Here is a 24,436-nt window from a genome sequence, read left to right as displayed (position 1 = left end):
CCAAGCAAAATGGGAGTAGGGTGGTGGAAGCATATCTCCCGGCTGGTAAAGAATCATTCCTCTAACAGCATCATTTTCTAAAGCTTATTGTATAGGGTTTCCGCAAAAAGCTTATTGTATAGGATTACATAATAAACATTAACTTAAAAAGGGTTCAGAGGAACAAATGTTTTAGAAATGCCAGCTGAAAATGTTACACACAGAATGTTTCACCTCCAAGTTGAATCTGATTAATTCCTTAAAATGAATTCCTTGCAGTGGATACACTGGGTGAAATGTATATGCATAAAAAATGTTGATGTGGGCCGGCCCAGTGGCTCAGGTGGTTGGAGCTCCGTGCTCCTGACTCCAAAGGCTGCTGGTTCGATTCCCACATGGGCCAGTGGGCTCTCAACCACAAGGTTGCTGGGTCAACTCCTAGAGTCCCGCAAGGGATGGTGGGCTGCGCCCTCTGCAACTAAGATTGAACACGGCACCTTGAGCTGAGCTGCCGCTGAGCTCCCGGATGGCTCAGTTGGTTGGTTGGAGTGCGTCCTCTCAACCACAAGGTTGTCGTTTGGACTCCTGCAAGGGATGGTGGGCAGCGCCCCCTGCAACTAGCAACGGCAACTGAACCTGGAGCTGAGCTGTGCCCTCCACAACTAAGACTGAAAGGACAACAACTCGAAGCTGAACGGCACTCTCCACAACTAGGAATGAAAGGACAAACAACTTGACTTGGGAAAAAAAAAAAGTTCTGGAAGTACACACTGTTCCCCAATAAAGTCCTGTTCCCCTTCCCCAATAAAATCTTTTTAAAAAGATACTATTAAAACAATGTTGATGTATCATGGATGGTGTTGTCCATATTATCTAGTATTATTTAGTACCATTAGATAGTACTCAGTATTATCTAATACCACCCCTCATCTATTAGATGAACAACGTAGGACCCCACCTCCACCCCAAAGAATTAAGTGATCTGTCTTGTTACATAGGGAATAGGTAAAACTTACTTACACATCCACGAAGGCTTTTACCGACCATGATTGATAAGGTTTTTAGGCCCTATATGAAGGTTATCTCATTTTGGGCACCCTGGCTGGGGTGGATAAGGGGGAATGAGCATGGAGTGTGTCAAACGACTGTTCTGTTCTTCTCGGAAGAGGTCTGGGGCTCTGACAGACAAGACTGGAAGCCCACTTTATCACATGACAGCTGTGTGATCCTAGGAAAGCCCCTGCTCCCCAACCTTCAGCTTCCTCATCGCCAAATGGGAATTTTGAATAAAGAGCCAACAAAGCACTTTTCCTTCTCTATGGGCAAGTAGGTTCCTAGCACGGCTTTCCTGTAACCCTGACAAAGGTTCAATTCAGCTGCATTACTAGGCAACATTGCATATAGTGCAAATGAGCGCTGATGGGTAAATGATGTCAAGATGGGGCGGGGTGGGTGGGGAGGCGCTGTGAATGAACCGTAAGTAATTAGTGGAAGACCACAGCTTTTGGGCTTCCCCAGGTACAGTGACTGTGATTCTTATACCTGGTCAGTGCCCTTGCTGCAATCCTGGACGCTTTGTCTATGTGACTGTTATAAGATTTGGGACATGGGCTTCTAAGTCAGGGAGTTCCCAACCATTGTGGTCTCATTTTCCTGCTTCTGGGTGGTTACCTGGGTCGGCCAGAGAATAGCTCTGGAGGCTGTGTGGTCCCCTATGAGAACTCTGGCTGATGAGAAAAGCCTGAGGCAGCCCTGTTGGCACACTGTACTTCCTGCCCCTGGTACTTCTAGCTGAAGCCTGTACCAGAGACGGCCTGTTTGGGTTTTGTGAGTCCAGAGGGGGCTCTGTTGGAGATAATAACAATAACCATCTCCCAGGTTGTGAGGATGAAGTGAAGTTATATATAAACAGGACCGCTGGCAGAGGACATGACACGTGTCAGCCCCCTCCTCTCCATCCCAGAAAAAAATACCTGTCTTTGGTCTCTTCTCCTCGTTTCTTCCGTGGTGGAGAAAGGCCTGCGTCTGGCTTCCAGCTGGAAGAGTCAAGCCCCTTTTCTTTCTTCTTTGCTTTTTCTCTTTCCTCTCCTTTTTCTCCTTTGGGGGATCCAGGGGAGTCTGAATACAAAAGCGTGGCAGTGCTCCTCAACTCAGCTCTGTCTCAGTCAAACCCAGCATGACTTTGGGGGGGAAGGAGCAAAAGGCAGGGATAGGGACAGCCACACCCCCCCAACACACACACACACACACACACACACACACACACACACACACACACACACCTTTATACACAGATGCATATACAATATGCACATGGATAGAAATCCATGCTCACACTTTCTGGGGACAGAAAGACATTTGTACACACACCTATGCACATATTCATACAAATGTGTATGAACTCACAAGCAAACAGAACTACATACATAGGTAAGTGTACATGAAAACTCACATCGACAAATCTCACACTTGAGTAGACAACACTGGCACTCCCCACTAGAGGTCATCTGTCACTCAGTAAGTCATTCAACAAGCATGCACTGAGTGCCTGCTATGAGCCAGGCACCGTCCTGTCCCAGGTGCTGGGAGAAAAACATGGCCGAGAAACACGTTGGCCTTGCCCCTCTCACCCAGCAGCCGCTTCCAGTTTTTGATGAGGACTTTGGCCAAGGACACGACCTCTTTGTCTGAGCAGTGCTTGCGGACCCCATTAACGGCAACTCCAATCCTGGTTGTCTGCAAAGTGAGAGGGTTTGGGGCTGGTCTGGGAAGGGACGCATAGGCCTGGCTACCCTAATCAGCAAGACCTGCCCCAGCTCAACCACCCCCTAGCCTTAGCCTCAACTTCTCCGGAGCCCCAGTCCTGCCGCCCTTAGTGAGGGCCAGTGCCCCAGGCCCCGCCCCTTGGACTAATGGATAACTGTGCCTTTGGTGAAAAGCTGAGGTGGTGGTGGATCTGGCTGATGATAAGGACCCGCTCCATTCCCTGGCCCCTGGTGCCTTCAAGCTCAAGTTTCAGCTTAAGATGCAGCTCTGGCTACTAAAGCTTGTGTCTGGCGACTAAACCTAATTTTGTTTTCAGGGCCAAGAGCTCCTGGTAATGTTTGGGGGTTCCATGGGCAACACAGGGAGGATCGAAAAATGAGGGACTCTCCCCTCTCCCTGGATCACTGGCCTCTTGGATCCCGTAGGCCCAGGGCCTTGGGAACTGGGGTACTCAAGGAAAGCACATAAGACTTTCTCCCAGATCCAGAGGGCCCCTGTGCTTGGAAGGCCCCCTTCACCGTCTAAATGCCTCGGTCCCCACCCTCAGCATACCTCAACATCTCTTCTCGCCCCAACCCATCCCTCAGAAATTCCTCCCAGACCCCTCCCCAGGGTCTTCCCCCCAGAAAATCTCTCCCACCCAGGCAGTGCCCCCAAGGCTTCCCACCCCCACCCCACCTGGAGTAGCTGGATGGACATCTGACAGCTGTTCAGCTTCTTCAGAAGGTCGAGGGCCCCTTCCTGTAGAGGCCACAAGGTGAGGACTGAGGCCAGTGGGTTCTGCCCCAGGCCCCTCTCTGACCACTGTGTGGTCTTGGCGGGAAAGAGGGAGGCAGGAGGTAGGGAGGAGATCATTCCAGGTACAGGATACAGGTAGACACATGGTCGAGGAACAGGCAAGGGACGGAAAGCAAGAGAGAGAAAGAAAAACTTCTGCCCCAGACCAACTCTCTGACTTCATCTCCCACCACCCAGCTGTGTTCAAACCCCTCAGAGCCAGGGTCCAGCCCTAACCACTCATCCTGCACTCTAGCTGTGGGTTCTGCTGTTCTTTCTACTGGGTGTGCTCTCTCCACTCCCCCATCTCTTCCTCTACAATTAGTTACTTCACGGTTACTGTTACTGCTTTTGTGTCTGTATTCTCTTCTCCTCATTTTCCAACTGTGAGTTTCTGCAGGGGGAGGACTGTGTCATTTTTTAAAAACAATTTTATTGCGGTATAGTTGACATACAACACACGGGACACATTGTAGGCTACAATTTGATGAGTTTTGAAATATGTACACCTATGTAACACTCACCCCAATCGAGATAAGAACATAACCGTCATCCCCAAAAGTTTCCTAGTTCTCCTTTGTAATCCATCTTTCCTTGCACCAACCCCAGCTGCAGGCCACCATTATTCTGTCACAATAGATGGGCTTGCATTTTAAGGATTTTATATCAAGAGTACCGTAATGCACTCCTTTTCGTCTGGCTTCTTTCACTCAACATGGTTATTCTGAGATTCATCCATGTATATTAATAGCTCATTTTTACTGCTGAGTCATTTTCCATTGTATGTATTTACTACCATTTGTTTATCCATTCACTTGTTGATGGACTTTTGGGTAGTTTCCAGGTAGGGGCTACTGCAAATAAGACTGCTAGGAACATTCCCGTACAAGTCTTTGTGTGGCTATATACTTTCATTCCTCTTGGGTAAAGAGGCCTGTTTTAATCTCTGGGACCTCAGGATTCAGCCCACAGCCCAGGGCTCTCCGAGTGAATGAACGAAGCAGAAAGCAGAAGGCAGGAGGGGAGACTGGGAGGGGAAGAAGGGAGACCTAGATTTGAAAATCTGTTGGCTGCCAAGCCGTGAACAGCCCCTTCTCCTTCCTCCCACCCCCTTCCTAGAAGCTAGACCCTGCCTCCTGTCCTGAGTTCAGTTCCCTGAAGAGTATCAGCTGACTGTATTCTGTAGGCGAGGCTTCCTGGACCACAACCCAAGGGCTGCCAGTCTCAGCCTCCCTTAGAGCTTGGATTCACAGTTATGTTTTCAGAGGTGTGACCTGTGGGTTGTGTGTGTATGTAAATTTGTGGGTATATAATGCTGTGTATAACATGAAAGGTTTACTGTGTGCTGTACCCTCTTCTAAGTATATTACGTGCATTATCTTGTTTAACTCTTACAACGGTCCCATGAGGTAGGTACCATTACCAACCCCATTTTTACAGAGGATCCCATTGTCACAGAAGAGCAAGAAACAAAGAGGTTAAATAATTTGCAGAGAGGTACAAGGAACAGAGCTGGGATTCAAACTCAGGCCTCTCAGGCTTGAACTACACAACTGTGTAGGTATGGACTTAGATATGTCTAGACTTGTACAGTAATGGAATCTCCAACATAAGTAAGCACAGTGGTATGTTGGTCAATGTTTAATAACCAGTTCTCAGGGGGAAAAAACGAAACAAAACAAACCTGACTTGTAGTGTTTGCCAATTTCTAGTGTAAATACTCCTCCCATGGCCAATTTCAAGCTACCCACACGCTGTCACTTAACTGGGGAGTAGCACACATATCCATATATATATATATATATATACACATATATATATACACACCATGTTTCCCCGAAAATAAGACCTAGCTGGACAATCAGCTCTAATGAGTCTTTGGAGCAAAAATTAACATAAGACACAGTATTACATTATATTATATTATATTACATTATATTATATAAGACCCGGTGTTATATTGTAGTAAAATAAGACCCGGTCTTATACTATTTTTTTGCTCCAAAGATGCATTAGAGCTGATTGTCCGGCTAGGTCTTATTTTCAGGGAAACATGGTATAGGTTGGTGCAGAAGTAATTGCGGTTTTTGCAATTATTTTTAACCTTTTAAATTACAGTTACGTGTGCACTAAACCTACTAGTATTTTCACCATATCGATATAATGGAAGTAAATAACCTCTAGACCGTAGTTGATAGTAAAATGTAGTAAAATAATTGGGAAGTGGTGACTTTGGAGAATTATTACCTTTTTAAAATGTAATTTATTTAATTATAAGCATATGATTTAATTTTTAAAATAATGGCTGTATGTAACAACCAGCTTGCAAAATTCCTAAAAGTTCAAGCATCAGTGTTAAGCCAGTTCCATCTCATCACTGAGCCTGTCTCTGTATGTCACACTGTGTAAGTGGATCATGTTGGAATACAGCTACAAGCCCTACTTTATAGCCTTGTGCAAGTATTACCAGGTGTGTCTGTCTGCACACACGTATGAGAGGTGTAGCCAGCAGTATCCCTGGTCCAGGTGTTGCGCTGTGGTTATGCAGCCCAAAGCACAATGTGTTTGTCTTTGTTGTATGCGCCTGTGTTACAAATCTGAATGTGTAAGTGTAACCATTTGTTAAGTTTTTAGTTTTGCATGTCTGGGTGTAGCTTATTGTCTGCATGCACATGTGAAGTTGTCTTTGTGTATCTTTCTATAAATATAATGGTCAGTGTGTCTGTCATATTATGTAATTATGTTTATAGCTGCTTGTTTAGTTATTGTTATGTGTGGCTGCGTGTGTGTGTGTGTGTGTGTGTGTAGCTATGTTTGTCGTGTGTAACGATGTTTCTGTGTAGCTGTGACTTGGTGTTTTTATGTTTAAAGCTGTTTCAGTGGTGCATGCTTACAACATTTGACAGAAGCCCTAAGTTGCTGGGACTTCAGTAATTGGCAGTAAACCCCAGGCCTGAGTTGCAACGTGGAGGATCCGTCTTATTACAGGAAGTGTGTCCTCTCCCTAAGCACTACTGGGCCAGCCCACTTGCACTCCTAGAGCAGGCCCCACCTTTCTCGATCACATGCCCAGACATCTGTGCCCACCCAGAGGCTGCCAAGAGCCCAGGCACAGACGTGGCTGCAGACTGGCTCTGAACTGCAGAGATCCTGTGGCCAGACTTGCGTCTTTCCTGGAGAGAGCTCTGAATACTTCCACAGGAATTCATTGCCAAGGGACACCATTTCCTCTTCCCATTTCATAGAAGAGGAAATTGAGGCCCAGAGAGGGGAAGTACAGTGGTGGACCTGTGGCCATAAAAGGAGTGAGGGGAGGCAAGGGCCAGTTCCTCCCTCCTCAGCCAGAACTCTGCGCCCAACCAAGCTGCCTTTCCCAGGTCTCCTAAGCTTCCCCACCCCCTCCCCGACCCTCCATTCCTCTCATCCAGAGGTCCGGAATCTCCCAACCCAAACCTGGGTCAGCAAGGGGCCAGGTTGGGATAACCTGTCCACTTGCCTTGGAATTTAGCTCAGAGTTGGGCTCTGCAGCCCCCAGTTGGGAAAGTGCTCCTCATTACTTGAGGCTCAGTTTCACTGATTTTAGAGGATCCGGGAATGGGGGTAGGTGGGGGCTGGGAGAAGCTGCCAGCACTCTGCAGGTTTCTGTTTCATCTGGCTGTGCAAAAGCAGGTTTCATTCTCTAACTCTTAGCCAGCACCATTCCAAGTCCTACTACTAAGAGTTTTACATCTCTTTCCCTCTTACCACCGCCACTGGGACAAAAACCCAGTGACACTCCTTCCCAGGAGGTAGGTGTCTCATCTCCTTCTTACAGATGGAGAGACTGAGGCTCTGGCCTTTATATTAACACCAATTCATTTCTGCTCCTGTCCACACTAGAGCTTCCTGACACTCCAGAGACCCTTCCCTCTTCCCTGCTCTAAAACCTCCCTTAGGGTCTATCCCTTTCCCAAACTCCTTGGGTCACAGAATGTCCTGGAAACAAGTCCTGCTCCAGGAAAGGGCTATGGATGGTGGAGGAGGAGGGACAGAGCGAGACGAGGGGAGGGGGGACACGCCCTCTAACCTCCCTTCTTTTCCCTTCCCAGGTGTGCTCAGGACCTTCCCTGACCCAAGGCCAAGTTTGCTCTGGCCTGGAAACCCTGAGGCACCAGCATGAGGCAAAGATCACGCGAAGGATCAAACATTAACTTCAAGTCGACCTGCGCTCGGGGCTCCTGGACCCGCAGGTTGCGACGCCAGCACTGATTGCGGTCAAGCTCCGGGTTCGTGCACAAAGGCCAGGCCTTCAGCCGGTCCCTCTCCCCCCGCCCCGCGGGCCGCGAGGGCTGCGGCTGCCCCGCACCTGTTCGGCCCCAGCCAGCGCGGGCTCCACCCTGCGGCCAAATAAAGGGAAAATTGCAAACAGAACCGCTCCTGGCGCCCCAAGCTGTGGGGTCGCGGAGTCCGCGGTCTATCACTCCTCTCTCCCAGATCCACTCCCGGGTGCGGGGTAGACGCGGCTCAGCACCTCTCATCAGCTCAAGTTTCTTTGCCCCTTCTGGAGCCACCGGGATTTTGTTTCCCCAGTCCGCCCCCCCCCTCCGCCCGCAGTCGCCGCCACTCCCCTGACTTTGCACACGTCGTGCGTCCCGGGACTCCAAAAGTCCTTTTCCAGGTCCTGGTCTCTTCATTCTCTTTCCTGGGCCCTGCACAAGCTACCCCGGGGCCCCTGGACCCTAAGCATCCAGAGGGACGAGCACAAGTCTCGTCTTCGTGGCCCACACGATTCCCCCGGCGTCCCGAGCCATGCACACATCCACTCGGGGGTGCCCAACAGTCCCCAAGGGGCGCTGAGCCCTGCACCAGCCGCACCTCCCTTGGGTCGTGAGTTCAGCCCGCGCCTCCTGGGTGCCGCGCCAGCACGCGCCCCCGGGACTCCAGGGCTCGCCCGCGCCGCGCCTCCCGGGGGCGGGGGTTGTGGCCCAAACTCTGCAGCCTCACCGTGTTTTTCCTGGCCACCATCTTCTCCAGCTTTTTGGCGATCCTCAGCAGCTCCTCTTCCTGGCCCATGCTGGCCTACAACGCCCGGCGGGGCGAGGGGCGCAGGGGCAGCAGCAGCTTGGCCTAGGGGACGAGGCGCAGAGGCGGAGGGTGTGCAACCCGCGCGGGCCGCAAACACACCACACATACATACACACACACACCCACACGCCTGGCGGGGGCGGGGCTCTCCCCCCCCCCCCCGCATCCCCCACCCCGGTCGGCCTGCCTCCGACATGGGGGGAGGGGTGGCGTGCACTAAATATAGACTTCAAGGACTCGCCAGGGCAGATTGCCGGAGCCCGCGGGTCGGGCCTCCGGAGCGGGACCAGGCTGAGAGAGAACCGTGTCCTCTAGCCCTTCCCGGGGGACCGGGGACTGAAGGGAGATTTGGCGAGCAGGGCTATCGGCGAGCGAGGAGTCTGTCGTCCGGACAGAAGAGGCTGTCGTGGGTGCCTAAGGGTGTCCCGGGAGCTCCGAGGAGAGTTCAGGGCTCCCGCGTCTCTGAACCGCTGAAGCTCAGGGCGGGCAGACTTAGCTCCGTGACTTGTGCCCAAGTGGAGGCAACTTGGTGGACTCGGATCCCAGTTTTGTACACGATCATTCAAGCCAACTCTGCCTTCCCTGTGCTCACTCATTCGTGCGCGCAGCCTGTAGCACCCGTATCCAGACCCTCTGTTTCCGTCTATTTCGTTAGAGATTATGCATTTCTAACCAGGTCCTCGAGAGCTACGTACCGGTGCTGCCGTCCCAGGCCTGCATTCTGAATAGTGAGGGCTCGGGAGATTCTTAAATGCACCAAACTTTGAGAAAATAATAATCCAGGTGCATGGGCGCCCTCTATGCAAAGTTAGGGTACTGCGTCTTCCCTGGGATGGAGTCTGGGTCATCTTGGGTGGAAGGGAGGAAACGGAATTGTGCTCCCATCGCTGTGCACACATTTGTGTTCCTGAGATAGGACTTTCCAAGGATCCCCAGCAGACCACGTGCCTTCCTAAACAAGTACGTTTAATTGACAGAAAATGATCTTTCTGGGGTGGAGGGAGAGGGCAGGGTGCTTAGGGACATGGAGGGGAGGCATGAAAAATGGTCCACAGAGTACACAGCGTGAGGAGCTACGGCTTGGGGCATCCAGCAAAATCCCCAGATTTTTCTGAGAACCTCAGAGAACCCCAGCCAGGTCACAGAGACACTGTGGTATGGACTCATCAGGCTTCTAACTGCTGCTGTGTGACCTGAGACCAAGGTAGGAAGAAATGAGGTTTTCCATTCATTCAACAAATACGTGTTGAGCGTCGGTCTCTGGGCAAGAGAAGCCTTGAACAAATATGGACACAATCAATTCTATATTATCACAACTGTGGTGAGGGTCAGTAAGAAGAGGAGGATACCTGAAGGACTTGAGAAGACCAGTTGGGGTGTCATCTCCTCTGAAAAAATGAAGTCTAAACTTTGGGCGGAAGTGCAGAGTGGGAGTTGGGGAGATGAGGAAGGGAAGAGAGGAGGAAACATTCATTCATTCAACATATATTTATTGAGCAACTACTATGTGCTGGGCCATTCTAGCCCTGGGCATCCAGAGAGGAACAAAACAGTCCTCCTGGAGTTCTGAATGTGTGAAGCTTAGGGATGGGAGGGTGTTTGGCATGTCAGGGTTGGAGGAACTGAAAAATCAGCGTGGCTACTGCACAGAGGTGAGAGGAGTGTGGGGAGAAAAGAGGCAGAAAATCAGAGGTGGGTGGGGCTCCACCACACAAAGCATTGTAGGCCACTTTTAGGCGGTTAGGTTTTAACGGTTTGGGATTTGGTGGGTCTCTTGGCCATTCCCCAGGCAAGCCCCTCTAGGTTGAAAGAACTGCTGTCTGCAGTTTCTTAGGATTGCCTTAAAAAAAAAAAAATTGGGGCGAGGGGAGCTGGCCCAGTGGCTGGAGTGCTGTGCTCCTAACCCCAAGGTCGCCAGTTCAATTCCCACATGGACCAGTGAGCTGCGCCCTCTACAGCTAAGATTGTGAACAACAGCTCTCCCTGGAGCTGGGCTGCCTTGGGCTGCCCAGTGCTGCCACCGGGTACTGAGTGCCGCCATGACGGTGGCCAGCGTTAGCGGCCGGGCGAGAGCTGCTATGAGCGGTCCACCCATGACCGGCAACTGGCCACTGACTAAAGGGAGCGCAAGGCTCATAAGCATGGCCTGGGGGCGGGGGGACGGAAAGAGGGGAGGGAAAAGAAAAAAACAACTTTTTAAATTTTCCTCAAACTTCCACACATTCCCACTGAGTTGTCTGACAACAAAAGAAGCCAAGACTTCTACATCATCAGGGCTCAAAGGACCCTAAGAAAATGAGTCCAATCTGTTCATTGTGCTGATGGCAAGACTGAGGCCCAGCGAGGCCCACGGTCGCACTGCTCAAACCATATCAGACACCGTTGGTACCTACCATACCTCCTCTGCCTACCTGTCCTCCCTGCAAGTCACCTGCAGACAATTCCTGGATGCACACACCTCTGACATCTTCCCACATCTCTAAGGGCTTCGCGCAGCTTGGAAGTACTTGGGAATTGACATCCCCAGGAAAGAGCCTTCCAAACAACAGGAGACCAGAGTTGGTGGTAAAGAGACCGATTTCTTCACTCTCAGTGGGACAACTTGAAGGTATGTTCTTTCTAATCAGTATGGTCCTTCAAACTCCCCAACAGAATAAGCCCTAGGTGCTCATGTGGTAGCCCCTCATTAACACACCCTTATTGCTTCTTGATCTCTCTGTTTCACTTCCCTTCTCCCTCACTATGCTTCCTGGGACCATCTCACAAATAAACTACTTGCCCCCAAATACCTGTCTCAGGGGAAATGCAATTAAGACAGGAACTGTGGCAGCGCTAAACTGTAGGTCTCCAGACTCCTAGTCCAGTGCTCTTTCCTCCACACCAGGTTTCTGAACCATGGCACCATTAACCTTTTAGATGAGCTCATTCATTGTTATGGGGGACTGACCTGCTGCGTATTGTAAGACGTTTGGCAGCACCCCTTCCCGCTGGCCACTAGCTGCCAGTAGCATCTTCCTGTTGGGAACAACAAAAAGAAATGTTTCTACATTGCCAAGTGTCCCTTCGGGCAAAATCGCCCCTGGTTGCAAACCACGGCTCCACACCAGACTGTCTCCCTTACAGGGTCCAGGGAAAGAATTCCAAGCCCTAAGATGCCCTCCCCTTTCCTCTTGCTCTTCAGATCATGTAAATAAAACCACTGGAATTTACTCACACACACAAAAATCTTTTATTAGAGATGAGTGAAAGAACAAGTCTGAGATGAACAAAACCAGACACTGGGGCTCAAAAGACAATCTTGTGTCTGGGGATCACAGAGCAGTCAGGTCTCCAGGGTAACAGCCCAGCCTCTGGGCAAGACTGCTATGTTGGCCACTGGTACCCTCTGGCCTCCCATTTGGCCTGGCCCATCCCTGCCAGGGCCCAGCACCCAGCGACTGTAAAGCTGAGATGTTAGAGACTGATGGTGACTTGGGTGGATCTGTTTTCTAATCGGGAGCTCAAAGCCAGGGTGGAATTTCTGGCACTGGGAAGCAGAACCTATCACTCTCCTTTCTACTTTCTTGGCCCTTCCTCCCTGAGACTGGAAGTCTCCTGAGTTAACCAAGAGAAAGAGGAGAAAAGTGAATCCATCATCCGCGACCATTCCTTTCCTTCCTGCTAAGTCAAGGAGAGCAGGCGGGGCGGGGGGTGGGAGGGTGAGTCCTACTCTGCTTCCTGGCTGGGGAATACAGTAGAGGTCCCGGGAAGGCTGTGCTGTCCTTCAAAAGCAGTGATATGCAGAATGTTTCGTTAAAAGCCAGTACAGAATGGGCACTGACCAACCAGAATGGATATGGGCTGCAGACAACTGCCGTGTCATACAGGTATAAACCAGCTGCTTGTCAGTCTGCCCCTGAGCCCAGAACCACCGGCCCTGCTTATTCCCAAGTCCAACCCTTGGGACCAGCAAGGGACCACATCTGCAGGACCTAATGTGGCATCTAGCACAGGTCTGGACATAGAGCCAGAATTCAGTAAAGGAATACTAGATAAATGAATGGTCAAAAAGATGGTCCCTATTCTGGCAGAATCCTTGGTCTGGATATGGAGAATGATGAAAGTCCGACTCTCGTTGAGCCCCAGACCGATGGAAGAAACACAGTCCTGGTGTGATGTGGGATTGAGAATTCTGCAGCTGAAGCTAGTTCAGGGTCACTCAGATCCAGCCATAGGGCTCTCTGGTCCCCTGTGGGTAACGAGACAGAGGGGAGAGAACTGCCATCGGCCCTAACATGGAAGGGCCCAGTGTCCTTGGCAGGGACATTGGGCCCATGACAGGGAGGAAGGCCAGCCACAGAGGCACCGGGGACAGAGACAGCAAGACCCAAGGAAATGAATGCCTCAGCTCCCCAGTTCTGTGGGCTCAAGTCCTAGCTCTGAACATTGGCGTCCAGCGTAGGGGTGATTCAGGCATGCAAGGGCCAGCAGGAGCTAGTCTTGCAAAAGCTGCACAGAACTTGCTGGGAGAACCCCAGTTCTTGAGCCCTCTCCTTCAGTGAGGCTAGTCTGGGGAGAGAAGGAAGAAAATTGTTATATACCAGCTGTTTATCTCAGTTTCACAACTGTGCTATACTGATGAAATTATATCCTAATGTGGAGGTAGATGAAAGTATCCCCATTTTATAGACAATGAAACTGAGGCTTGAAGAAGTGAAGACACTTGCCCAAGGCCTCCTCATTTGAAAGCCGGGGCTCCTCTCATCATACATGTTTCAACGACAGGCATCAACTAAATGCTGGGTGATGGATACCTGTTTGCAGACACAAATTTGTGCTTGGTGCCTGACTTGGATGAACTGAGGGTGACAATCCCCCAGAGAGACCCAGCTCCTGCCTCTGTCATCCCCCACTCCCAACACAGATAACTACTGCCATCCCTGAGGAATCCCCAGGGGAAAAAGGAACAGAGGAGGCTTCTTCCGTTGTGGGGATACTTTCATCTACCTCCAGGCAGGCACTACTGTCCTTTGGTCACTCCCAGGTTTCTCAACTAAATATAGGCACTTCCTGTCTGATTGGGAGCTGGCCGTCTCAGTAGATTCCTGGAGACTCCTGTAGAAGGGGCAAACCGAGGGCTACACAGCCACCCGAATGCTGCCACTACTGCAGAGGCAAGTCCTTCTCTGAGCAACCGGCCTGCCTGACACAGCTTTGCTCTTCCTCCCCTGGGAGCCGCCAGAGCTTGGGGCTCATCACCTCTGCCATCCCTCAAGGCCTGGGCTGCCCCAGCCTCACCCGTCCTGGGCTGGAGTGGGGGAGGGGGAGCAGTAGGACAGGGACTGGTCAAACTGGGGCCCCCTAGACATGATGTGTACGCTAATCATGGGGAGAGGCCTCTCATCCCAATGTGCCCACTCTTAACCAACTCTACCTCCCAGGTACCCTGCCATCTCCCCTCAAACCACAGTCCTGAGTTCCTACCTACCGTCATGTTCCTTTTGGGTAGAGGTTGCCTCGTCGAGGCACCGTCTTCCAGGCTCCGGGCCCCCCGCCGATAGGAGCGCGTGCTCTCAGAGCTGGAAGGCAGGGGAAGGCCAATGTGATCCCCGTGTCCAGAGAGCCCCTCAGAGTGGGGAGAAAGGGCTCGGGTGTGGAGTAAGGCTGGGGGCTCAGGACGGGTAGGTAGTGTCCACAAGGCCCCCAGGCTGGTCCATCACAGGTCCCAGAGGCCTGGAACTGACTCCCAGACAACACTGGGAGTTTTTCCATGTCTACTCCCCAAACTCCACACTGAAAGGGTTTGCAGCAAGGGAAGACTGGGTTAGAGGTGTGGACAGAGTCAAGACCCTACTGACGGTCTCTAAAACAAGCCACACAGGTGGGGCTAAGCCTCTACTCCAACTTCAGCAGTCTGGGTTCCAGACTCCTACCCAGCTTTCCAGGCCAGACTTGGAAGCAGGTGTGTGAAGGGGAGAGGGGTCCAATCGGCCTCCACTTAAGGTCTGGCATTTCTGCATTAGTCATGGGCCTCAGAGCTGGAAGGTGTCCCAGTCTTTGGGCAGGTACCATTTAGAGACTGGGAAACAAATGTATGCTCAGAGAGGTCAGGACACTTGCCCAGGTTGCACAGCTGGGCTCTCACCCACCTGAACCTGACGGGGGGATACATCTCCGCAGGGGTGGTTCCAGATGTCAGGCAGGGTCGGGAGGTGCCTGGGGGCTCCCAGAGGCCCTCTTCAGAGCTGGGTGGGGACTGGCTGGCACCTCCAGATTCCACAGGACTTGTGAGGCTGGAAGAGGAGGAGGCTGGACTGCCCAGGCTCTCAGTGGCCTCGGGAGGCTCTGAGTTCAGGCTGGGGACTTCAGAATGATCTGGAATCAGAAATGATAAACACTGTTCTTATCACTCTGCTCAGTTTCAAATCCGTCTTTGGCCCCTAGGATCTATCATGGTTCTCTCCCCGCTTCCTACGCCCCATCTACCTCTCCAGCCCTCTTCTTCCACTCTTCCCCATTATCCTGCAGTCTCCCACCCACGGCACTTGTTCACCACAGCCAGGGCCAGTGGTACACCGTTTTGCTCCTGCTCACACCTTCTCCCCAGTCTGGACTCTCCTGCTCACCCCTCAGGCTCAGTTCAGACGCTATCCCTACCAGGAAGCCTCCCTAAACCACCTTCTAGCCCCAGTGGACCTGGTCCCTCCCAGAACAAGTCTGTTCATTCATTCAATAAACGATTCTGTGCTACGTGCTGGAGAAATAGTAGTCAACAAAATACTCCAAGTCCCTGTCCTTTTGAGATGTCCATTTCATATTCCACTGTGCCTCATAGCAGAAGGGATTGCATTCCGGTTTTTATCTCCCCCACTCGTGACTGTGTCTCAGTAGCCCCCAAAGGTCTCAAGACACCATGGATGCTCAGTAAATGCTGCTGTCTCTTTTTATCTAAGTGAAGCAACATTTGGAATAAGACAGAACTGGGTTTGAATCCCACATCAGGGACTCATGAGCTGTGGGATCTTGGGCAAGTTACTTAACCTCTCTGTTCCTGTAGCTGTAAGGGGGAGCTGATCACCCCTGCCTGACAGGCGATGGTGAGGGCGACATAACATGAACTAACACATGTCCTCTGAGCTCAGTGCCCTCACACACAGCAGGCCTCCAATGAATGGCATGACGAGCATTTTTCTGAGCAGCCAGCCATACCTCCGCTGGCATGTCCTGCACGGCCTTGGACCATGGTCCGAGAAGGGTTTTTGACCGGCAGTGGTGGGGGGCAATCCTCACTCTGGCTCTGAATGGCAGTTGGGCCCAAGCTGGTGATGGTCTCATAGGTCTTGTTGCTGATGTCCATCCTCCCACTGGCCCAGCGGACCTGGGCTTGGGGCTTCAGAGGGCAGCGCTGCTGGGGCAGACGTGTGGGAGGGAAGACAGATGGTTCTAGTTCAACCCTGCCCCTCCCCCCACCAGGTCCAATCTGGCTCTTTCCTTCTGCTCTCTAGAGGCCAGAAAGGCAGGGGCTGGGACCCACCTTCTCGTCCTCATCCTCCTCACTGTCAGAGCCAGGCTCTGTGGCAATTCCCCAGGAGTAGTCCACATGCAGAGGGAAGGCCAGCGCCCCAGCCTGGGCCTGCTCCAGCTGCCAAAAACAAAGCCTTGGCAGTTCAGAGCGTCAGAGCTCAGTGGAGAGAGAGCGGGGAACAGGGGCTACACCCCTTCCCTAGAGCTCACCAGGTCCTCACACTCCTTGTGCTGCTTCTTCCTGGCTACGTCCAAAGCTGTTTCTCCTGCTTCATTCACTGTGAGGGTTAAAGTCAGAGGACACAGTTAGACTCAAAGCAGCATTACAGCTTAGAGGTTTAGATGAGGCTCTGAAATCGGATTGTCTGGGTTTGAATCCTGGCTCTGCTACTTCCTGGCTGTGTGACCTTGGACAAGAGCCTTAACCTCTCTGGGCCTTAATTTTTCTCATCTATAAAATGAGTATGATACTGTAACTACCTGACTAGGTTGTTGTGAAACACTTGGCACATTACCAGGCACATATTAAACAGTAAATGGTGGCTATCATAACCACTGTTATTAAGGTTCAGCTAATGTTGAGTTGGTTAATACTTTCAGAAACAATGTTTTATTTTACCCTCTTAGCAGGACTACTAGATCAGTGGTATTATCCCCATTTTACAGATGAGGAAGATGAGGTTCAAGAGCTGAACAGACAAACCCCACAGTCACAGAGGTGGTCAGAGGCAAAAGCCAGGACTAGGACCCAAGCCTGTGTGCAAAGTCCATGCTTTTGACCAGTGCGTTCTGTCTGGGAAAAAGGCAAAAGTGCCACAGGAGGGGTAGTCGAGTCCCACCTGCGCCAACGGAAGCTCTCCCCTTCAGCAGCAGCTTGAGGCAGTCGGGTTGGTTGTAGAGAGCAGCGTAGTGCAAAGCGCTGTTCCCATCAGCAGCCTTGGCATCCGGGTGACCGCTGAGAGTGTGTGGTCAGGGAGCATGGATGGGGAACAGATAGGTCAAGGGGTCAATGTCAGGGGTAAAAAGAGAAGAGGAGGGGAGGGGAGGGAAGAGAGCAGGAGAAGAGCAAGGCAAGGGGGGCAGTGTGAGGATACAGACGGATAGATGGCAGGGAGGTTCTCACCCATTCTGGATGATGAAATCCACCAGAGGCAGGGAGGCCTGGTTGGCGACTCTGACAGCCACGTGCAGGGCAAGCTCTCCAGGTGCCTGAAGACACATCCACACACCTCTGAGTTTCCCCCAATTTACCTGCCCCCAACTCAGTGTTACCCTCTTGAACTCTTGCTGCTCCTTAACACCTCCAGATATGAAGCTGTCGGAACCCCTGAGAGATGAGCCTGAATGGATGGAACCTCATGTCTGGGAGGAGGGTGAAAGAACATTCCTTCATCTCTTCCTTGAATGGTTCTGGCTCCTCTTGTCCCCAGTAGACGATGTTTCTCAAAAGTGGTTCTTGGCCCTGGGCGTCTCCTCTCTCTGATCCTCTCTCATGGCCGTCCAGGATCCCAGCTAACCCCATGCTTTCAGCTATCACCCCTGTAGGCCATTTCAAATTCTTACTCCTCTACATACTGCACTCTCACTGCCCACTGGATGGCCCCACAAAGACAGACAGCCCAAAGACATGACATCCAATTTTGGATGTCCAAACAATCGGCAACTCCTGTTGGTTTAATCTTTCAAATGTCTCTGATATCCTCCCCTCTGCATCCCCACCCCCCTAGTTCTCATGATGTTTGTTACTAGAAAAGTCATACAATGGCCTTCCCTGCTCTAATCTGACTCACCTTCACCCATTTCTAAGGTTATCAAGGAAAATAAAAGATACTAACAATTTGTTGCACCCATATTATGCACCAGGCCCTTTCCATATATGACTTAATTTTCACTTCAACACTGTGGGTGCTATCATTAACCTGTTTTACAGATGAGAAAATGAAACTCAGAGAAGTTAAGCAACCTGCTCTAGGTCACACAGCTAGGAAAAAACAGAGCCAAGATTCTGGCTCAAGTCTACTTGACTGAGCTTGTGCTCTCTTCCATTTATCCCTCTGAGGGGTGGGGTTTGAATAGATGTCAGAGGTGGGCAGAGGGGAGTGATAGCTGGTCCTGGAGAAGTATGAAGGAGTATGCGGGTTCGGGTGGGTTATAAGTGGCACTTGGGGGGGTTCTCACCTGGCCGTCAGGCCCGGGCAGTGGCTGTCCAAAGTCCTGCCCATTGGCGAAGGCCTCCAGTACTGACAGCAGGTCCCGGTTGCAAATGGCGGTCCAGAGTCTCTGCGGCTCGGGCGTGGACCGCCGGGCAAACCTACGTTCTACATACTTGGCCACGATGTAGTCCCTGCGGGTGCTCCTGCCAAAGACAACCGCAAACAGAGCAAACAGTTGCCACCCAGCGGACCCCTGGAACCATCCTACGAGAGGTACGGATCTCCCTTTCTCCAGAACCTGCCCTGGACTCCTCCAGATCTGAGGCTCCCCTCTTCCCAGATTTCTGGTCCGGGATCCTTCTGAGACCTTGGCAGCTGGAGAAGCAGAATCCCCCAGCCAGACGCCCTCCAGCTGAGAATCCTCTTACATGTCACTCTCAGCTGAGGGTTTAGGACAGCCGTGTGAGGGCAGCTGGGCCTCCATGACCTCATTGAAGCGCGTGTTTCCGATGTTTAAGGCCAACTGGAGCGGCGGGAAAGTGGTGGTGTGAGACTGGGAGGTCAGGACAGTGCCCCTGGAGGACTGAGTCCCCAGAGGCCCTGTCCTGAACATCCCCTCTTCTGGCTTGCCTGGATCCCACCCACCTCGGCTCCGCCCCACTCGCTCCCACAAACTCTGGCTAAGCCAGTTTGCCCAAGCCCCACCCCCGAATCCCCTCTGTCCCCACCCTGCCCTCACCAACAACTCGGAGGGGCCCAGCAGGTCCAAGGTGAGGGACTGCATACGCGAGAAGCGCACGCCCAGCTCGCGGTGGACGCCCGAGCACTGGATGCAGGTGAGCACACCCAGGTTGGTGCTGAGCCACGTGGGGTCTGCAAAGGATGGCAGCTAGTGCCTGGAGATGTGGGCCCTCCCCTCCACTTCTACCTCCCTCCTCGCCCAGGCCCCACTGGTCCCAAACCTGCAGCCCCGCAGTCGCAGCACTGGCCATTCCCAGGCCTGCTCTTCACCTCCGCGATGAGCAGCTTGGTGATGTCCTGGGGCTCCCCGTCCAGCCCGGCGCCCCCCCAGGACCCCGGGCAGCTGCTGGGCTCCCCGAGGAAGGCGCTGCTCAAGGCTTCGTCCTTGCTGTTCTGCAGCACTGACACCCACCTGCAGAGAGAGTATGGGGTGACATCAGGATGATATCCACAGCGGTGGGGTCCTGTCCATCAGGCTCCCCGGCTCCCACCCCCAGGCTGGTCATGGGGGGACACTCACGCCTCACACTCATGTTCGTCCTCAGCCTGGAAGTGGTATGTCCTGTTGTCTGTCGGGAAAGGAGGAGATCTGGCCCACAGAAGTCCTCCTGGCCTTCCCTGGGCCCAGGGATCCCTCACCCAAACCGCTGGGTCCACATGGAGCTTTTGTTCCTGTGGGGCCAGGGTGGTAATGACAGTGGCCAGCAGAGGGGGCTGTTTCTCAGAAGTCACCTACGAAGCAGGATCCCGGCAAGACTCTCTATGTAAAGCTAGTGCTCCAGGGTCAGGGGAGGTCTCCCAGGACACAGGACCTACCCAGCTCAGACGCAGGATATCCTCTGAACCTACTGTTGCCACCCCACCTCCTGTCTGGCCTCCCTGCTCCCCATCTTTCCCGCTACCCGCAGCGTGCACAGCTGCTAGATTGCTGTGCCTAAGGTTCTGCTCTAACCACACCACTCTCCTGCTCCAAGACTGCCCCCCCTCCTTGGTTTCCTACTGCCAGGAAATAAGGTCCAAACCTTTAAGAGGCATTCCCACGCCACAGCTCCCACTACTTTTATGTGAACTCCGCACTCTGGCCAAACTGGCCAGATCCACTCTCCTGTTTCCATGCCTTTCCTCATGCCAGTTCTGTCTCCTGAAATGCCCTCCCCATGCTCTACTTCCTGTGTCCTTCAAGGCTAACCTCAAATGCTCTCTCCTCCGAGCAGTCTTCCTGATTCCCCATAACAGGGCAGGTCTTTCTCTTTAATCTTTGATGGTGCTACATCTGTACCTCGCTTCTGTAAGATGGACACTCCCCCTCATCTTACAGTCCTGGGTCCCCACATTACATTCCTGCCAGAGAGGGCTCCCTGAGGATGAGACCTAGGTCCTTCTCAGCCCCCAGGAAAGCCTGGCAACCCAAGGCTCCAAAGGAGGAAAAGTGAACATTGTAAAGTAATAACAATTCCAAATGCCAAATCTCCAAATCCATTCAAATATGTTTTACAGAGAGTGTCTAAGGAGTCTTTTGCCTGCGATAGCAGCTGTTTGATAAGCAAGGGTGGAATTGGACACAGGCTCCTAAATTATAGGCTCCGAGGAGCTGACAAGTCTCTTAGAGAAGCCCTGGGCAGTTGTGGGGGAAGGGCAGGGACTACTCACGGGTCACCAAATCAAAGCACTTTTTCTCCTCAGAGTTTGGCCTCACTTGACATGTCAGCAGGGTCAGCTTCACGGGGGGCCGGTTTATCTGTGGGAAGTTGAGGGTATAGAATGTACATGTTACCCTTTGGGCCTCCCCAATTCTTAGGCCTCTGTTTCCCCATCTATTAAATGGGCATAATAATCTGGTTCCAGTTTATGGCTTCCCTCTTCCAGCATCTCAAGGATGTGGAGTGTGGGCCCAGACTAAGTTGGGCGCTTTGGGTCCTAGTCTTCCCTCCACAGGGGGTCTCCAGCAACCTGGATCTAGGTTTGGGAGCTATTCTTAGAGAGAAGGCTTGACACTTGTCTGTTCAGAACACCAGGAGGAGAGGGAAACCATCTTGCTCTGAGATCCCCCACCCCTTCAGGCCTCACCGTGCTGTGTGAGATGGTCAGGCAGCCGTACTTGACTCCACACTTCCTTTTCTGCCAGACTCTTCGAATTCTAGGGCCCAGAGGGATAGAGAAACAGTGACCGAGGCTTACACGTAATTCCCCTATATCAGAAAACAGTCCTGGACCAGGTCCGTGGCCCATCTGTATGACTCCCAGCCACACCTCTTTACCTCTTCCATACCCTGATCCCTACACCCCCTACTTTCTGGGGCTCACTTCTGAGGAAGGAGACACAACTCTGCCCTTAGGAAGTTCCCAGTCTGATGGGGAAACAGCCTCACTCTTTGGGAATCCTTATTCTAAAGGAGACCATGTGACCTTGACCCCCTGAGAGCTTCTAGTCTGATGGAGAAGACACAGCTTCCAACCTTAGTAAGCTCCTCATGTGAGAGGCAGAACAGGCTTGTGACCACAACAGACGAATTACGGTTAACGACAAAACAAGATAAATACCAAGTCCCCCAAAATACAATGAGTAAATCCATGCTCCAAAGCTAATTAACACTTCTGTAAGAGGTAAATATTAATTGGTTTAACAGAGTTATTCTTCTCTGATAAAAATTGATTAGAAACATGAACAAAACCCCTAAGGGCCTTTGAATTTCACAGACTGATTGTTTTCTACCAGGAAGCAAGGCACAGGCAATATTTTCCTTTTCAGGCATATTCAGTATATTGTAGAGGTTAGGGGTGAGGGAATGGAGACTATCCAAGGCGTAATGAGTGCTCAGAAAGTATTAGCTGCTGCCATTCTTCTTCTTCAAGTGAAGGACAACCAGTGACTCTTAGTTCCTGTGCCCAGGATTGTGATGATTTTGCATTGCCAGAGTGGAGGGTCCTGGAACCCTCAGGGTCTACAGAAGTGACAAAAACAATCTCTTTGGACAGCAACCCCAACCCTGTCATTTACTGGCTGTGTGGCTTTGGGCAAATTACTTAAGCTCTCCAAGTCACTTACCCATCACTTTTCTTGTATAGAAAGCCCACCTTCTCGGTCCCAAACTGCTTGTTGCCTTGATGCTGGTGGATGCTGTAGCCACCTCCTGAGTTCTTCCGGCTCAGATTCTCCTGTTCCTCAGACATGCAAAGGGGACCTCAGGGTGGGAAGAGTCCCGTTCTGCAGCGGTCTCACTCAGGAAGACTTCTCAAGGGGACCCTGTGGGGTCTTCCTTCCTTCCCCCCTCCATGGTGGGTCTTGGGGGAAGGCCTTCCTCCTGGGGTGATTCAGGGGCTCACCTCTCTGCTCTCGAGCTGCAGTGTTCCTCGGAGGGAGTCCCGGAGCTGGGTCAACTTCTGCAGCTCTTCCTCCTGGGCTTGCCGTAGCTATGGTACAGAGGGCAGGACCTTGTCATCAACCAGCAGATGTGCCAAGTACAGAGCCCAGACCCAGAGTAGCAGGGCAGGGGCCTCACTCTCTGGGCAGGAGCCAGCTCTTCCACACCTCAGATTCTCCCGGAAAGACAGGGGGCTTGACTACATGCCAAAGGGTGAGGCCCAACTTACGGCGTGTACCGAGGCTGCCAGCTTCTCGATGAAGGGGGACAGGCTCTGAGCAGCCTTCCAGCCATCTTGGAAAAAGCTGAGAGGTGCGAGGCCAAACAAGGGACCAGAGAGAAATGAAAATGAGAAAAGCAAGAAGTATGGGAGAAGGTGCTCTAAGGATTACTGGGCAGTATAGTCAGATGGTCAAGAACAGGCCCTCTGGATTTAGAGTGTCTGGGTCCAGATCCCACTTACTAGCTGTGTGATCTTAGTAAATCTGGCCTCAGTTTTCTCATCTGCAAAATGGGGATAATAACAATCCCTGATCACAGGGATGTTGGGGGCGTTGAGTGAGGTCAAGTGAGTAAAGTGCTTAGTACCTGACACATGGAGAGTGCTCAGTAAAGGAGAGCTGTAAAAAGCATTACCAACAATATACAGACATGCCAGAGTCCTTGAGGGTCTGCCAGACCCTGGGCATGGGCCTTGTTCTGTGTTGCCTGAAGGGTTAAGGGACGAGGAGCGTGGGGGTAGGGTGGGGACATGGGGCGAAACCTACTTGTGCTGCGCGTGGAAGAACTTGATGAGGCTCTGCAGAAAATCAGGACCTTGCTTCATCTGGCTCTCCCCAGCTTTGAGCAGATACTGGGGGAGGGGAAGGGCAGGGCAAGATGTGCCATGTGAGCAGAAGCTGAATCCTGGGGACAAGGGGCTGCAGTCCCCCTCCCAAGCTGATCCTCTTGGCCATGACTGAACCTGGTGACCTCCCAAGGGCCATCTGGCCGGGACCTGAGCTGAGCCTGTGACTAGGGCCTGAGGGTTAAGGAGACACAGACAGGAAGACACATCCTACCCACCCTCCCCCTGGAGCACCCCTTACCTCACACATGTGCAGCTGGAAGACCCGCCGCTCTCTCTGTGTGTCCTGGGCCACCTCCCCAGGGCTCCCTCCTGTCACCCTAGCCCGGTCCCTCTCCTTCTCCAGCCTGGCCCTAGACCCCAAGGAAAGAGAGGCCTGAACAACTCCTGCCAGCCCCATTCATGTCCCACATCCCTCCATGCTCCTCGCCACAGGCACACCAGAGTGAGGGGGCCCTCCTGTGTGCCAGCGGTGTGGTGAGGCTGGGGTAAAATGGCAAACCAGGCAGGTTCAGAGAATCCACAGGCCATGAGGAGAATGATGGGAGAGTAAGATTGGGAACACAACCTTTTCTGGCTGCTCAGGAAGTGATGTTTGAGCTGGGATCTGAAGACTGAGAAGTTGCCTTGGAGGAAGCTAGGGCTTCGTAGGAGGGTCAGAGCATGTGACGGTTGGAGGCAGGAGGGGTCGCGAGCCGAGATGGAGAGGAAAGTGGTTCTAGGTGAGGTAAAGAGGGGACAGACCACGCAGGGCCTAATTCAGACCTTGTCAAGGGTCTTGGTCTTTATCCCAAGAGCAATTGGAAGGATTTGAAGTTTTTTATGCAGGGAGGTGATGGGTTCAGATAAAGGCCAGGTGGGAGCTGGGGTGACCACTTCTGATTTTGCTGGGAGGGATTTAGGACCATGGGGGTTAGAAGACCACACGGTGCTTTCATCCTTCTGAGCCATGGAGCTTCCCAGTTAAAGCTTAGAAAACCTTTGTTCTTTTCCTTGTAAATGAAGACAGAAAGCACTTCCCATCCTTGTAACTCAGAGTAACCTGGGCCTTCCCCCCGCAGATCTCGAGGGGTGGCTGCTTTCTCTCTTTGGGGATGGGTGGAACTGTGTGTACGTGGTTTCCTGGAAATCCCACACTCAGGAGACCACCCACTCCCCGGAAGGAGAGTATGTCCACATCTGAGGCTGGTGCATGTGACCACAGATCCCAGATAGAGACATCTCACTTAACAGTTCTGCTCTGC

At 52.2% G+C, this 24,436-nt stretch overlaps 2 protein-coding genes across 11 annotated transcripts in view; both read right to left on the bottom strand.

The window, feature by feature from the left end:
- The window catches only part of TCEA3 (transcription elongation factor A3), a 36,310-nt gene extending 26,994 nt beyond the window's left edge, over nucleotides 1-9,316 (bottom strand). For 3 of the 6 annotated variants that reach the window (XR_013993721.1, XR_013993722.1, XM_081055045.1), the window contains exons 1-4: nucleotides 8,506-8,780; nucleotides 3,424-3,486; nucleotides 2,610-2,715; nucleotides 1,953-2,097 (exon numbers count right to left, since the gene is read on the bottom strand). Coding sequence is in view for 4 of the 6 variants with exons in the window: in XM_081055045.1 (XP_080911171.1) it covers nucleotides 1,953-2,097; nucleotides 2,610-2,715; nucleotides 3,424-3,486; nucleotides 8,506-8,574 (383 nt within the window). In the remaining 2 variants the exon portion in view is untranslated. Of the gene's footprint in view, nucleotides 1-1,952; nucleotides 2,098-2,609; nucleotides 2,716-3,423; nucleotides 3,559-7,724; nucleotides 7,899-8,505; nucleotides 8,781-9,281 lie in introns of those variants that run through there. The other 3 variants (XM_081055046.1, XM_081055043.1, XM_081055044.1) reach the window with 3 other exon arrangements.
- A 2,477-nt stretch (nucleotides 9,317-11,793) lies between these two features.
- ASAP3 (ArfGAP with SH3 domain, ankyrin repeat and PH domain 3) overlaps nucleotides 11,794-24,436 on the bottom strand; it is a 43,899-nt gene continuing 31,256 nt past the window's right edge. Inside the window, exons 6-26 of one of the 5 annotated variants that reach the window (XM_081056385.1) lie at nucleotides 23,761-23,910; nucleotides 23,434-23,545; nucleotides 23,113-23,198; nucleotides 22,575-22,650; nucleotides 22,308-22,394; nucleotides 22,030-22,145; nucleotides 21,051-21,120; nucleotides 20,634-20,721; nucleotides 19,504-19,552; nucleotides 19,205-19,395; nucleotides 18,982-19,115; nucleotides 18,671-18,765; nucleotides 18,268-18,445; nucleotides 17,213-17,298; nucleotides 16,929-17,044; nucleotides 16,300-16,367; nucleotides 16,100-16,207; nucleotides 15,775-15,970; nucleotides 14,715-14,940; nucleotides 14,054-14,144; nucleotides 11,794-13,134 (exon numbers count right to left, since the gene is read on the bottom strand). In XM_081056385.1, coding sequence (XP_080912511.1) covers nucleotides 13,060-13,134; nucleotides 14,054-14,144; nucleotides 14,715-14,940; nucleotides 15,775-15,970; nucleotides 16,100-16,207; nucleotides 16,300-16,367; nucleotides 16,929-17,044; nucleotides 17,213-17,298; nucleotides 18,268-18,445; nucleotides 18,671-18,765; nucleotides 18,982-19,115; nucleotides 19,205-19,395; nucleotides 19,504-19,552; nucleotides 20,634-20,721; nucleotides 21,051-21,120; nucleotides 22,030-22,145; nucleotides 22,308-22,394; nucleotides 22,575-22,650; nucleotides 23,113-23,198; nucleotides 23,434-23,545; nucleotides 23,761-23,910 — 2,398 coding nt within the window. In that variant the 3' untranslated portion in view covers nucleotides 11,794-13,059. The remainder of the gene's footprint in view (nucleotides 13,135-14,053; nucleotides 14,145-14,714; nucleotides 14,941-15,774; nucleotides 15,971-16,099; nucleotides 16,208-16,299; nucleotides 16,368-16,928; nucleotides 17,045-17,212; nucleotides 17,299-18,267; nucleotides 18,446-18,670; nucleotides 18,766-18,981; nucleotides 19,116-19,204; nucleotides 19,396-19,503; nucleotides 19,553-20,633; nucleotides 20,722-21,050; nucleotides 21,121-22,029; nucleotides 22,146-22,307; nucleotides 22,395-22,574; nucleotides 22,651-23,112; nucleotides 23,199-23,433; nucleotides 23,546-23,760; nucleotides 23,911-24,436) is intronic. The other 4 variants (XM_081056386.1, XM_081056388.1, XM_081056389.1 and 1 more) reach the window with 4 other exon arrangements.

Source organism: Rhinolophus hipposideros, assembly GCF_964194185.1.
Source record: "Rhinolophus hipposideros genome assembly, chromosome: 8".
Classification (NCBI taxonomy): domain Eukaryota; kingdom Metazoa; phylum Chordata; class Mammalia; order Chiroptera; family Rhinolophidae; genus Rhinolophus; species Rhinolophus hipposideros.
This window is presented reverse-complemented; position numbering and strand designations above follow the sequence as displayed.